Source organism: Taudactylus pleione, unplaced genomic scaffold (genome assembly GCF_031769625.1).
Source record: "Taudactylus pleione unplaced genomic scaffold, aTauple2 ptg000711l, whole genome shotgun sequence".
Classification (NCBI taxonomy): Eukaryota; Metazoa; Chordata; class Amphibia; order Anura; family Myobatrachidae; genus Taudactylus; species Taudactylus pleione.
Genome location: NW_028285113.1, coordinates 12,902,815 through 12,916,063, shown reverse-complemented (window position 1 = coordinate 12,916,063; position 13,249 = coordinate 12,902,815). Strand labels below are relative to the sequence as shown.

Here is a 13,249-nt window from a genome sequence, read left to right as displayed (position 1 = left end):
AAGCCAGGTTAGGGCGCATGTGCGGCCACCTTTTTGCATCCCCCCCCTTTTCTGAAAGTTTAGGTGCACCGCCTTTAAGGCGGCACCGTAGAGGGAACCGAGTAGATTTGGGTTGATACAGCATCTCTCTTGCCCAGATAGAAGGGTTGGGCTCCCACGCATGATGTCCATCAGATTGTCGTGTCGTTTGCCAATGTTTATAAAAAAAAAAAAAAAAAAACGCCCTGGAGATAGTACAAGGTTTCGGGGGGAGGGCTCTACTAGCTAAGGCGGATATAGAATCCGCTTTACGGCTGTTGCCCATTCACCCCGAGTCCTTTAGATATGTGGGAATTAAAGCAGTAGAGCTCTATTACGTAGACTGATGTCTGTCGATGGGCTGTTTCATTTCGTGTACTTTTCGATGGTTTAGTTACTTTTTTGCTTGCCGGCCTTGTTCGTCGTTAGTAAGGTCTACTTATGCGCATATATTACTTGGATGTAGAAACCGATACCTTGATAGGGTTATGCCACTTGTCTATGGAGAGGGCGTGGCATTTTGGGGGAGTTACTAGAAGCGTTCATTTCAGTAAAGAAGGTTTAGTTAATGTAGTTGCAATCGCTAAGTTTCGCATTTAGAGTCATACCTAGGAGTTGTTTTTTTTCAGCAGATGGCTAGGAGGAACCTCAGCGGGGGTTAGGAAGCCTCATAACCTCATTCTGCATCTCTTTGGAGCTGAGTGAGGTTCTGCGTTTTTGGTTGGTTGTTTATGTGCGAATTCAATGGCGTAAAGATATGGCCTCCGGCATCTGTAGCCAATTCGAACTTCAACTGTTTACAGATGTGTCCGGTTCCTTAAGTTTTGGTGCATTTTGTAAGGGTGTGGTGCATGGAGCCCGGGCCGGTTACTTATGGGTTTCAGGGCCTAAACAAGAACATCCTTCTTTTAGAGAGTGTTCCCAATGGTAGGTAGCTGTAGGAGAGCAAGATTTGCAATAGGCGAATTCCCTTTTGGATAACTTAAGCGTGGTGTAGGTCGGTGCTAATCAGGGACGGACTTAGATCCGGCCTTACGGTTGTTGATGTATTTTACACTGCTAAGTGGGTAAGGAATATTGAATTTAGGGCATGGCAGGTTTCAGGCGCTGCAAACGGTATGGCGGACGCCTAAAATCTTTTTCAGTGGGACAGGTTCATTTTATCGTGCCTCCTGTTTAAATGGTTTAACCTTCCCTTTCCATGCCCGGCATTTCATTGGGCTGGCATCAAGGACCTCACACTGAAGTCATTGACGCCTAGTACATTAAAGACCTACACGGCGGTTTGGTACGATGGGCAGGGTCTTAGCTTCCAAGAGCGGGTGAGGTAGGTCGATTGATGATTATATAGCAGAGTTTGTCTGGGGCATGCCACGAAAGGGGTCATTCCAAGGCGGTTTGTCTTCAGCATTATCAAGTATCTCTAAATTTTTCCAGGCACGCCGTGGGCGGATCTGGCCAATTACATTATGCTAAGCATGGGCAAGCTAGTTGCTGCTAATAAGCTTTATGCGCTAGCAGGTTTAAGGTTTAATAAGGTGGTTATTAAGCAGGTATTGATCTTATGCTAATTACATAGGTTTAAGACAGATTAGCTGGCCAAGGGGCGTTGCATTTCTATTCAGGCGCTTGCATATCTCGTGATTTTGTCCAGTTGCTCAGGCAGGGTGCTTTAATAATGTTCGCCCTCCAGGTGGCGGGCACTGGTTTATCCTTGCTAATCTAACCCCCTTTGTCCAGGTGGCAGTTTATGAGGGTATTTCAGAATTATCTTATTGCTTTAGGTATAGCTACGGAGCTTTGCAGGACTCATTAATTTAGTTAGGGGCAGCAGCTTGCGCAGCGGGGGCAGGTGTTTCAGTCGACTTATTAAAAACAGTTAGGGTGGTGAGGTCATATTTAAAGGAGGATAAGTTGCACTAGGTAGTTGCGCTCCTTGCGAGTTTGTTGGGAAACCTAGGGGCCTTATGCCTACTGCCGCTAGGGATTCTGAAAGGATTTTCAGCTTTTGCCCTCAAAAAGGTTTTGCTGTTTTTCATCTTCAGATGGGTCACCCAACTATTTTGTTTCCCTTTCCTTGGGGTTAAATTGTTGTTGTTATTATTACATACCAATTTCGGTCTGTATTAAATTCCAATATCTGTCTGTATAAATGCCAATTTATGTCTACGTGAACTCTCGGACAGGTTTGTCCGGGAATGCTAATTGTCGGGTGTGGGTAAATTCCTATTTTTTACTGGGCTAGCCAGCACCCCTTGGATTTGCAGGTCCAATTTTTTGTTGTGAGTGGGTAAGTTGCAATTGTTAGGATTACGAGAAATGCATTGGAAGCGCCTGCTAGATGCCCTATGGGCAGCAGACGAGACGTTTGGGGCCCCACTTGGGAGGCAATGATTTGGGCGCATGCATGGGTATTGAGCGGATATGGTCATTGCACACTTGTCATTTAGCGTTGGTGGACGCGTCATGCAATACCCAAGTTTTTTACGTTACAGGGCGGAGAGCTTTCATAGACCCAATGGGGCTAAACTCCTGGGCGCGGGGCTAGTGTGGTTGATCAGTGACCTCTGCAGCTTCCCTTTATTTTCAGGAAGGTCACAGTTTGGTGGCGGGCCTGGTTCTGCGAACCTGGCTTTGGCGGGAAGCAGTGCTCACGGGCGGCCTACTATGAGCGCAGGAGTGCCTGTGGTAGCATCTTTCCTTTGAGAGCGGCCAGTTTGTCACCGCCTAAAGGGGGGACATGGTCTTTGTTCCAAGGGAGGGGCCAATGCTGTGCCAATTAGGGAAGGATGGTACTGCCCCAGGTCAGTCTGCACAGGGCGGGGATCCGCCCCTATTATTTAGTATTGGTATCCATCGGGCTGTGGCCTTGGAGCACTGCTTTCTTCTTGCCACCTATTCTAAAAATTCAATTTTATCAATAAATTCTGGCTGTGACCTCTTTTAATTCCATACATGTGTCAGTGTGTTTATTCCTAGGTTTAGGATTAAGTTAAATTAACAAAAGGGAATAATAAAACAAATGGGTGACTTATTCAAATGTGAGCTCTATTCCAGTTAATTTCAGCAAGTTCGGGAATCTGGGGGAGCAGCAAAAGAACCTAGCACTGCCCTGGACATATATGTACAGATTGGTCTCTTTATGTACTGGCTAGTTCATTATTATACAGTATTACTAATTAACCCTATCGATGGTCTATATCAGTGCACCCCTAACAGTGCATGTTTTCCACATCTCCTAGTTGGTGCACAGGTGTATTTATTACTGGCTCAGACATTTTAACAGATCAACAGGTGGTGCTAATTATTTAATTTGTGACACTGAGAGAATCTTAAAAAAATGCAACTTTAGTATTATATGCTATTTCTATTGTAGTCATCATGGTGTTGGCTTGGAAGGGGGGTTTCCAGGCAACCGGAAACCCCCCTGCGTTTGCCTATGCATGGCTGAGCTACAAAAACCCACAGAGGCTCGCATGTTTCTAAACATTGCCCTCCTGGTGACTTTCAGCTACAGTATGTAATCTCCATGAAGGTTCTGTATTTGGTGTTACAAACAGTTATCTGTAGAATAGTTTTATTAAATGTTCCCAATGAAGGGAATGACCTGGTACCTCCATGAGTGAGAAAGCCCCTTTGCTGTACTTGATTTTCTGGTGTGCTTGCCGGAGATTTTTAAACAGTGGATGGTCAGGAAAAGGGTCCAGAAGTTTAATAGTGTGGTAGAGGTTTTCATTGTCTTGGTTTTCAACTACCAAAAAGGTCAACAAGTCGTGCACCTGTGGGTTAAACATACTACAGTTATTTTACTCATAAATGTTTAAAATAGGACAATCATAAAAAGAAATCATATATTTTTTCTTGTGTACTCTGAAAATGCTTAGTGTGTAAAAACAGGGAGACCCTCAGCAATACCCCCCTAGTCTCAGATAAAAACACTAACTTAATATAAGTATTTTAACTGCTATGGGTAAACCACGACATTCACAAAGGCTAAACACAATTAGCTCAGGGAAGTGTTAAAGCTTGTAGACCACGATAGTGTCCTAGCTATAAAAGCACAGTCACAAATGTACTAAATAATTACTGCTGCAGGTATAAAAACAGTACAGAAACAGACAATCTACAAATTAAATAAACTGTCTGTTTTACTCTGGTTACACTATGCACCGCCAGAGGTATGGCCATGGCATCTTAGGGAACATGATCACACTCTTGGCAACCCTGGGACCAATATGCACCACTGGGGGCCTGGCCGTGACATCCCCAGCAAGTCTGGGAAAAGTGCTAGGAACTGTGTTGAGTGATAACAAACCCTGCACATCAGTAAATATTATTTGTCTAAAATATATATGTGTGCTAAAGGAGTTAGGGTATGGTACAAAAGTTTAAGGGACCAAAATCTGGGGCCACTAAGGTGTCAATATGTAACATTAGCTTTGTACAGTGCATACAGAAAGTATTCACAGCGCTTCACTTTTTCCACATTTTGTTATGTTACAGCAAACTTGCCTACCCTACCGATTTAGTCGGGAGCCTCCTGAAAATCGGGTGCTGCTCCCAACCTCCCGGGAAGGCAGGCAATCCTCCTGGCTGCCGCCAACCCCTCCTATCCCCCCCGTAATTACCTCTGAATCCCCCGCAGCGGGTGGGCCGGTGACGCGATTAACGCTGAATCGCGTCATTTTAGCCCAACCCCCTGCTTCACAATGCCTGTAATATCGGCATTGTGTAGCGGGGCCAAAATTACGCGATCGTGTGGCTCCGCCCCCACACCCACAAATACTCACAGCCTGACCGGCCCCGCAATGCCGATCTGGCTGCTCCCTCCCGGAAGGGGCATCCAGAAAGTCGGCAAGCCTGTGTTACAGCCTTATTCCAAAATGGAATAAACTCATTTTTGTCCTCAAAATTCTACACACAATACCCCATAAAGACAACTTTTGCAAATTTAATTAACAAAAAAAATAAATCACATGTACGTAAGTATTCACAGCCTTTGCTCAATACTTTGTTGATGGACCTTTGGCAGCAATTACAGCCTCAAGTATTTTTGAATATGATGCCACAAGCTTGGCACACCGATCTTTGGGCAGCTTCGCCCATTCCTCTTTGCAGCACCTCTCAAGCTCGATCAGGTTGGATGGGAAGCGTCGGTGCACAGCCATTTTCAGATCTCTCCAGAGATGTTCAAATGGATTCAAGTCTCGGCTCTGGCTGAGCCACTAAAGAACATTCACAAAGTTATCCTGAAGCCACTCCTTTGATATCTTGGCTGTGTGCTTAGGGTCGTTGTCCTGCTGAAAGATGAACTGTTGCCACAGTCTGAGGTCAAGAGCGCTCTGGAGCAGGTTTTCATCCAGGATGTCTCTGTACATTGCTGCATTCATCTTTCCCTCTGTCACTAGTCTCCCAGTTCCTGCCACTGAAAAACATCCCCACAGCATGATGCTGCCACCACCATGCTTCACTGTAGGGATGGTATTGGCATGGTCATGAGTGGTGCTTGGTTTCCTCCAAACATAACGCCTGGCATTGACGCCAAAGAGTTCTATCTTTGTCTCCTCAGACCAGAGAATTTTGTTTCTCATGGTCTGAGAGTCCTTCAGGTGCATTTAGGCAAACTCCAGACGAGCTTCCATGTGCTTTTTACTAAGGAGTGGCTTCCGTCTGGCCACTCTACCATACAGGCCTGATTGGTGGATTGCTGCAGAGATGGTTGTCCTTCTGGAAGGTTCTCCTCTCTCCACAGAGGAATGCTGTATCTCTGACAGAATGACCATCGGGTTCTTGGTCACCTCCCTGACTATGACCCTTCTCCCCGATCGCTCAGTTTAGACGGCTGGCAAACTCGAGTCCTGGTGGCTCTGAACTTCTTACATTTACGGATGATGGAGGCCACTGTGCTCATTGGGAACTTCAAAGCAGCAGATATTTTTCTGTACCCTTCCCCAGATTTGTGCCTCGAGACAATCCTGTCTCAAATGTCTACAGACAATTCCTTGGACTTCATGCTTGGTTTGTGCTCTGACATGCACTGTCAAGTGTGGGACCTTATATAGACAGTGGTATGCCTTTCAAAATCATGTCCAAACAACTGAATTTACCACAGGTAGACTCCAATTAAGCTGTAGGAACATCTCAAGGATGATCAGTGGAAACAGGATGCACCTGAGCTCAATTTTGAGCTTCATGGCAAAGGCTGTTAATACTTATGTTCATGTGATTTCTTAGTTTTTTTTATTAATTAAATTTGCAAAAATCTCAAAAAAATTTTTTACACGTTGTCATTATGGGTATTGTGTGTAGAATTTTGAGGACAAAAATTAATTTATTCCATTTAGGAATAAGGCTGTAACATAACAAAATGTGGAAAAAGTAAAGCGCTGTGAATACTTTCCGGATGCACTGTATTTGAAGCACTTTTAAAAGATTTTATGCAGAAGTATATTACGGAAAGTCAGGTGTGAGAAGCTGATAGAGAATTAATCTATCAGACACATCTTTTCCCTAAACATTGTCTATTTGTTTTTCACGGTGACCTGCTCTTACCTGTCCCTGTACGTCCGGCCACAGTCCGGGATGTCCAGCAGGGCCTGGCTAGCACAGACCCCGGGGTCCCGCCGAGATCCCCAGATCGGTACTGGCGTCGACAGGGTGACGGAGCGGCAGCGCAGACGTCCTATGGACAGTCTGCTGCTGCGCGCTCTGATGGAAGAAAAACTATCCAAAACATAAAAGTAGCTTTGGGGCTACTACAGCCCCCTTGCGTTAACAGTGACCCAACTCCGGCCGGGCACCAACTATAACTGAGGTGCCTCTGACTCGGGGCCGGGGTATAGGGAGGATGGACCAGTGCATCCTGGGAGCAAAAGCTTTAACTGTGTTGTGCCCGGGATCCAGATCCAACCTACACCCCAAGGTCTTCCTGTGGAGCCTGTGGACCCTGAAGAACAACACTGTAAATTGTTACTTATTAATTGCAGGGAAAGGGTCCTAAAGCCTACACCCTACCTCCTAAGCAGTGCACCGATGGAGGGTACAGTGCTGAGGAGGATCTACCTCTCAGGACCTTTCCTCCTTGAGGTGGGAATTTAGCCCCACTGACTGTAGGCTTCCCATCATTTTATGGACTTAGGTGTTGTCTTCCCAACCTTACTATGGAATTGAGATAAGTATCAAGGCATAATGAGTACATGTTATGAGTAGAACCCTAGAATGTTAACATTAATAACAAATACTAGTCTCCTGCTTATGAAGTATTTGTTCTAATGACAGACCTGTGCTTATCCCAAGCCTCTCTTTTATACGTATATTGTACTTTTTTTTTTTCTACCAAATTTGCTTCTTTCAGCAAAGTAATACTAAACCCTTCCACTTCCCACAGAACCTATTCTACAACAAAAGACTCCTTAGCTCCAGATTTTTTCTAAATTTATAAACATTCAATTGAAGTTCACCTTGACCTTAAACACCCACAAATAACCCAAATGTACAGCATACAATAACATAGGTGAAGAATTAAAGGGAAGAGTTTCACCTGCTCCTGAATTTCTGCCTGGCTGTTTGCCAGAGGGATGAGACTGCCGACAATGACATGTAGGTGACTCTCCAGCGCATCCTTGCAGTAAGTGACTGCTGCTCGGCACACACGGTGCAAAAGGTCAAGACACAGCATGAGGCTGCGAGTGGAGACTTCATCCCTAGCGCAGGAGACTCTGAAACGTAAGGAATGATGTAGAGTAATCAGACACCAAAATCATGGAAAAGTAGCTTTCTGTGCTCACAAAAACAAACACCGCTCAGCTAATATAATCAGTGTCCATAAAGATTGTATTCCATAAGGCTTTGCAAATATTCATAACATTAATTTGCAGATCCTCTGAACATTGATTTGCTTAAGCCCTCTTTTTTGTGGACCAAAAGAAACAGATTACCGCAAATTATAAATTTCTTATCTGTTTTCAAAATGTTTTTTCCAAAGCTGAAATTGTAGCCGAACTTTTTCTTATTGTTTGTTTAAAACACAGGTTCTCAAACTCGGTCCTCAGTACCCCAAACAGTGCATGTTTTCCAGGTGTCCTCACAGAATCATTAGCTCCAGCCGTGGATCTGTTAAACTGTGTCAGTGAGTAATGAGTACACCTGTGCACCTGCTGGGTGACCTGGAAAACGTGACCTGTGTGGGGTCCTGAGGACCGAGTTTGAGAACCGCTGGTTTAAAAAAATGCAGTGTTATCACAGCAGCCACCCAAGCACTCTCAGCACTTTGCCATGGAAGCAGTTTTTTAAGTTAGAACTTTGCTTTACTAAAGCTGCAATGAAAATATGTTTCAACAGAATTGACAATTCATTTAAGGAGCAAGAAAAAGCAATGACGACGATATAAAAAAAACATTTGTATCAATATGAATTACAAAATTAATGATCTCTTCCATACAAAATAAACACTGAAAAAGAAACTGAAATCCAGCAGCACAGTTGTTAGATTTACAGCCTCATAGCGCTTAGGGCCTTGGTTCAGGATTTGATATCTTATAACCCATCTGTGTGGAATTTGTATGTAGTTCCCAGCTCTGTGTGGGTTTCTTTTCCCACTCCAAAAAACATACTGATAAGTTAAGGCCCCCATACATCTGCGACAGATCATAGCAATGGGATCAGAAACGCCGATCCGCCAGTCGGAAATGCCGATCAGCGGCCATCGATGTTCCGCGATCCATCGCAGGATCGGTGAAATTCTACATGTTAAATATGACCGATCTGCCAATCACGATCATTTTTTGATCGTGATCGTCAAATCTGTGAAATCCAACGTGTTGGATTTCAGCAATCCTGCGATGTCGGGTTGCAGGATCACGACGATCCGTCGCAGATGTATGAGGGCCTTTATTTGGGTTCTGACAAAAATGAACACCAGTGTGTGTGTAGATGTGTGCCTGTGTGTTCATGTGATAGGGAATATAGGCCCTCATTCAGAGCCGTACGCTCTGAGCAGAGCGCACGCTCTGAATGAGGGCCACCCTCCATGAAAATGGAGCGTCCTCCTGGACGCTCGTATAGCTGTGGGTAACCACCCACAGGCTATACGAGCGTGCAGTTTGATGGCCGCGATGGTCGTGACCATCGAAACTGTGAGCCGGAGCCTGCGGTTGAGGTTTTCAACCGCAAGCTCCGGAGTGATTTTGGCTCTATCAGAGCCAAAATCACTCCCACTGACATCACTAGTGATGTCAGTGGGCCGGCTTCTGACGGGAGGCGTTCCCGTGGGAACGCCCCCGTCAGGGAGGCACGCCTACCAAAGGGGGCGTGCTGTCAATCAACATCGACAGCACGCCCCCTTTGATCAGACACAACGAGCGAAGGACTTTCCTTCGCTCGTCGCATCTGGCGCATGCGCACGACGGAGCTCCCTCCGTCGTGCGCATGCTCAGTGCACACCATCGACCCACTTGCGAGCGGACAGCCGCTTGCGAGTGGGTCTGAATCAGGCCCATAGATTGTAAGCTCCACTGGGACAGGGACTGATGTAAATGACTGAAAACGTCTCTGTAAAGTGCTACGTAATTTGTGTGCGCTATATAAATAACTATTCAAAATAAATTGGGTGTGCAGATTCCAAATCTGGAAACTAAATTTACCTATCACATCAGGATTTCAAGTTATACATTAGGCACTTTGGAGGATGGTTAAGAGTAGGCTGCGAAGGTTAGGCACGTGTCGACCTTTGACCATGTCGACCAGTTGACCCTATCAACGTTAGTCCATGCTGACCATTTAACAGACGACCTTTTGACCCGGTCTAACTATTGCCTGTCTACCATTTGGTGTCTATCTTTTGACTGTCTAGCTAAACAATGTAGATCTTTCAATCCACACCCCCAGAAATGTACCTGCTATTAATGTGGTGGATCAAGGTGTAGATGACATCACGGAGGACAAAGGCCCATGCTCCCCCTAAACCGTCCTTAATTTCTACCAGCAACAGGTTAACAAAGAGATGGTAAATGGTGAGGATCTGGTGCCTCCTGTAGACATTGCTGCTCTCTGCAGCCTGTTTGCATATGGAAAGCAAGATCTTCTGGAAAGAATCCTGGAAGAAGAACATGTATATTGAAGGCATCTGAACATATTAATATTTTGATTAAAGGAGGATTTAAGGTCTTCCCTTGTTAAATCCTTTTATTTGACTCCATAGGGGGCACAGGGATCACTATGGGTACCGCCTGGAGAGGGAGAGTCCAGGCACCAAATAGTTACTAACTTTTCCCAGCAGCCCCCATGCTCCATCTCCACTATACCCCTCCTCCAGCCACTGGTCAGCCAGTCAATGGCAGGAGTGAGGAGAAGAAGAGGGAGAAGGAAAACCGGCACACATTTAGAACACATGTAAAAAATGAGAAAAGTTGCGCCAGGAACCAGCATCAGAGAAACAAACCCTGCAAGTCAGGTGCGTCAGGGTGGGCGTCCTGTGCCCGCTATGGAGGGGAAAAAGGAATTAACAAGGTAACACCATAAATCCTCTTTTCTTCTTCCTCTACTAGGGGGCACAGGGATCACTCTGGGATGTCCTAAAGCTGTCCTCCATGGGAGGGGACTCTCTTGAGCTGCGCTGGGAACCCCTTCATCTGAAGGCTGCATCCAAAGACGCAAAGGTGTCAACCATATGAAAACAAAACAAAGTGTGGGCAGAGTACCCCGTGGCAACTGCACACAGCTGTTCCACAGAAGCACCACACAAGGCTGCCCCAGAGGCTCCCACTGACCGGGAGTAAAGAGCCGACACCATTGCAGGGGCAGGAAGATTTGCAACAAAGTAGGCATGACAGATAGTCAAACGGAGCCACTAAGATAAGCTGGCACAACCCGTCTGCGACAAACATAGTAGAGAAACAGATCTCCGATTTAATCCACGAAAACTCTTAAAGGCCTCACCACCTCCAAAGATGTCTACTGGAAGAGTCCTTAACACAGGGAGCCGGAACCACAACTACCTGGATGGTGTGGAACAGAGACACAACCTGGGGTAAGCAAACCAAATAAGAGAGTAAAAAGTCCTGATCCAAGTGTAAAGTCAAAAAGGGGGAGCGACAAGACAAGGCGCTCAACATAGAGACCCACAGGGCCAAGGCGATGACAAGTAGGAAGACAGCCTTCCCAAGAAACCAAATGAAAGTCCAACGTAGCCAAGGGCACAAACCGCAGAGGCCGAAGAACCAAGGAAAGGCATGATAGAGCCACCTGGACAAGACATGGCGGCTACCCGAGGGACACCCTGAAGAAAAAAACGCTTGTACCACTGGCAGGAGCACCAAGTCCATGTCTCCGCTAGGAAGTCCCTCAAGTTACAAAAAACAAGGGAATAAAGTTGTCACCCCCTCCACTGAGACTGAAGAACCTGGGCTCTGGACCGGTCCTGCTCAAAGGTACAGATATACTTTTTAACAGCGCTTCTACCTTTGAAGGAACGAAGACACTAGCTTCCTGTTCAAAGGCCAAAGCAGAGATGCAACTAGACAGGACCTGGCGCTGCCTAGATGGCCTGCTCTGAGCTGTGCCATCGCTGCCGTGCATCTGCTACTCCTGTAATGAGTAAGTAAAGGAGTGCCCCCGCCTGGCTCTATGGCCGACGAGTGAGAACATCCCCAAAGGAAGTGTAAATGCCACTCTGGTTGGGATTTTAACCTACAACCCTGTGTGATGTGTCTATGCATTAACCTGCTGAATCTAGGCCACACCTCAACAATACTGTCAGGGAGAGCTGGGCCGGGAGCTGCAAGCTGAATAGTTAACAGTAATATCACCTGAAATAGCCTGGAAGCCTTATAAAAATAGTGGTGTGAATTTACAGGGTCGTGCAATGAATGGGAAAGCGCCACAAATAAAGAAACAAGTGCATTGCATTGCACTTTACTAAACACGCACACATAACATTCAAGCGTGGAACTAATGGACAATGGTGCTCAACAAACCAGCTAGAACAGAGCAGGAAGGAGCTAATGTATAACTAGACTAGCTATAGTGAGGTATACATGGAGACAGGAGCCCCTACTCTCTGGAAACTTGATGAGGCATGTATTTTATAAAATTGCTGCCCAGAATTTATCAATAGGAGGAGAGAGAGAGAGAGATGGAAATACCCTGGGACAGGCTGCCAGCTGTGAGGGAGCGCACCCTGGGGTGGGGGAGGGGCTAACAAGAATAGCCGCGAGCATGCGGCACCCTGCAAGCAGGGAGCCGCTCTTACCTGTCCACGTTCGCATCCGCTGTGGTGGTGTGCTGTTCCCCAGCGGAAGTTACCAACCCAGACGCCGGTGCTGCCACCACCGGCGCTGGCGTCGTTAGAGCGGCAGTGACGGCGACCTCTAGGATGCCCCTCACTGCCCGCTCTTCAGAGAATATAAAATAAAAAATAAATAAATAAAAGAAACAGAGGGCCACTTAAAAGCAGCCCCCACAAAATGGTGCATCCTGTTCGGCACCAAACTTAAACTGGCTCGCTGGTGGCTGCTGGGAAAAATTAGTAACTATTTGGTGCCCGGACTCTCCCTCTCCAGACTATACCCAGAGTGATCTCTGTGCCCCCTAGTGGAGGAAAAAGAAAAATACATGGTGACAACTCAGCATAAGATAAGGGGGTATATTTACTAAATGTCGATATTTGGGTTTTGTATGTCAGGGTCTAAATCACACGTTTACTAACAGATGATTTTTGACATCTTTTTTTTAAACTGTCAAAAAATCATCTCTGAGTGAATGTGAGATTTAGACCCTGAACCACAAAATCGACCAAAAATCGAACCAAATCGACTTTCAGTAAATATACCCCTAAATCACACATTTACTAACAGATGATTTTTGACATTGTCGACCGTTAGTAAACATACCCCATGATGTCAGAAGGTGAAATATATTGTTCAGTCTGACAGGGCTATGGATTATGGAAGGAAAACCCATTTCCCCAGTGAAAGCCCTCTATGCTCACCTGTGCTCTCTCTCATAGCATGGTTTTGTGTGTGACAGGGGAACTGGTCCAGGAGTCCAGCTCCACTTCACACGTGTGAACCAGCAAAACCGGGCCATGTCGTTGTGGCTTTGTTTTATTATATTATTTTTGAACCTATTATTCTGAGTTGAGAGCACAGATTCAAAGAGCAAGTAACTGTGCCCTGGGACCAATCCATGTGGCAATGCAAGGGGTGCAGATACATTTACTTTTCTTCTTACAGGG

The 13,249-nt window shown here is 45.9% G+C and overlaps 1 protein-coding gene across 3 annotated transcripts in view; it reads right to left on the bottom strand.

Annotated features, from left to right (window-relative positions):
• The window catches only part of ATM (ATM serine/threonine kinase), a 245,664-nt gene that overhangs the window by 110,503 nt on the left and 121,912 nt on the right, over positions 1-13,249 (bottom strand). For all 3 annotated transcript variants that reach the window (XM_088456725.1, XM_088456727.1, XM_088456726.1), the window contains exons 29-31: positions 9,912-10,111; positions 7,559-7,736; positions 3,633-3,797 (exon numbers count right to left, since the gene is read on the bottom strand). In XM_088456725.1, the coding sequence (XP_088312851.1) occupies positions 3,633-3,797; positions 7,559-7,736; positions 9,912-10,111 (543 nt within the window). The remainder of the gene's footprint in view (positions 1-3,632; positions 3,798-7,558; positions 7,737-9,911; positions 10,112-13,249) is intronic.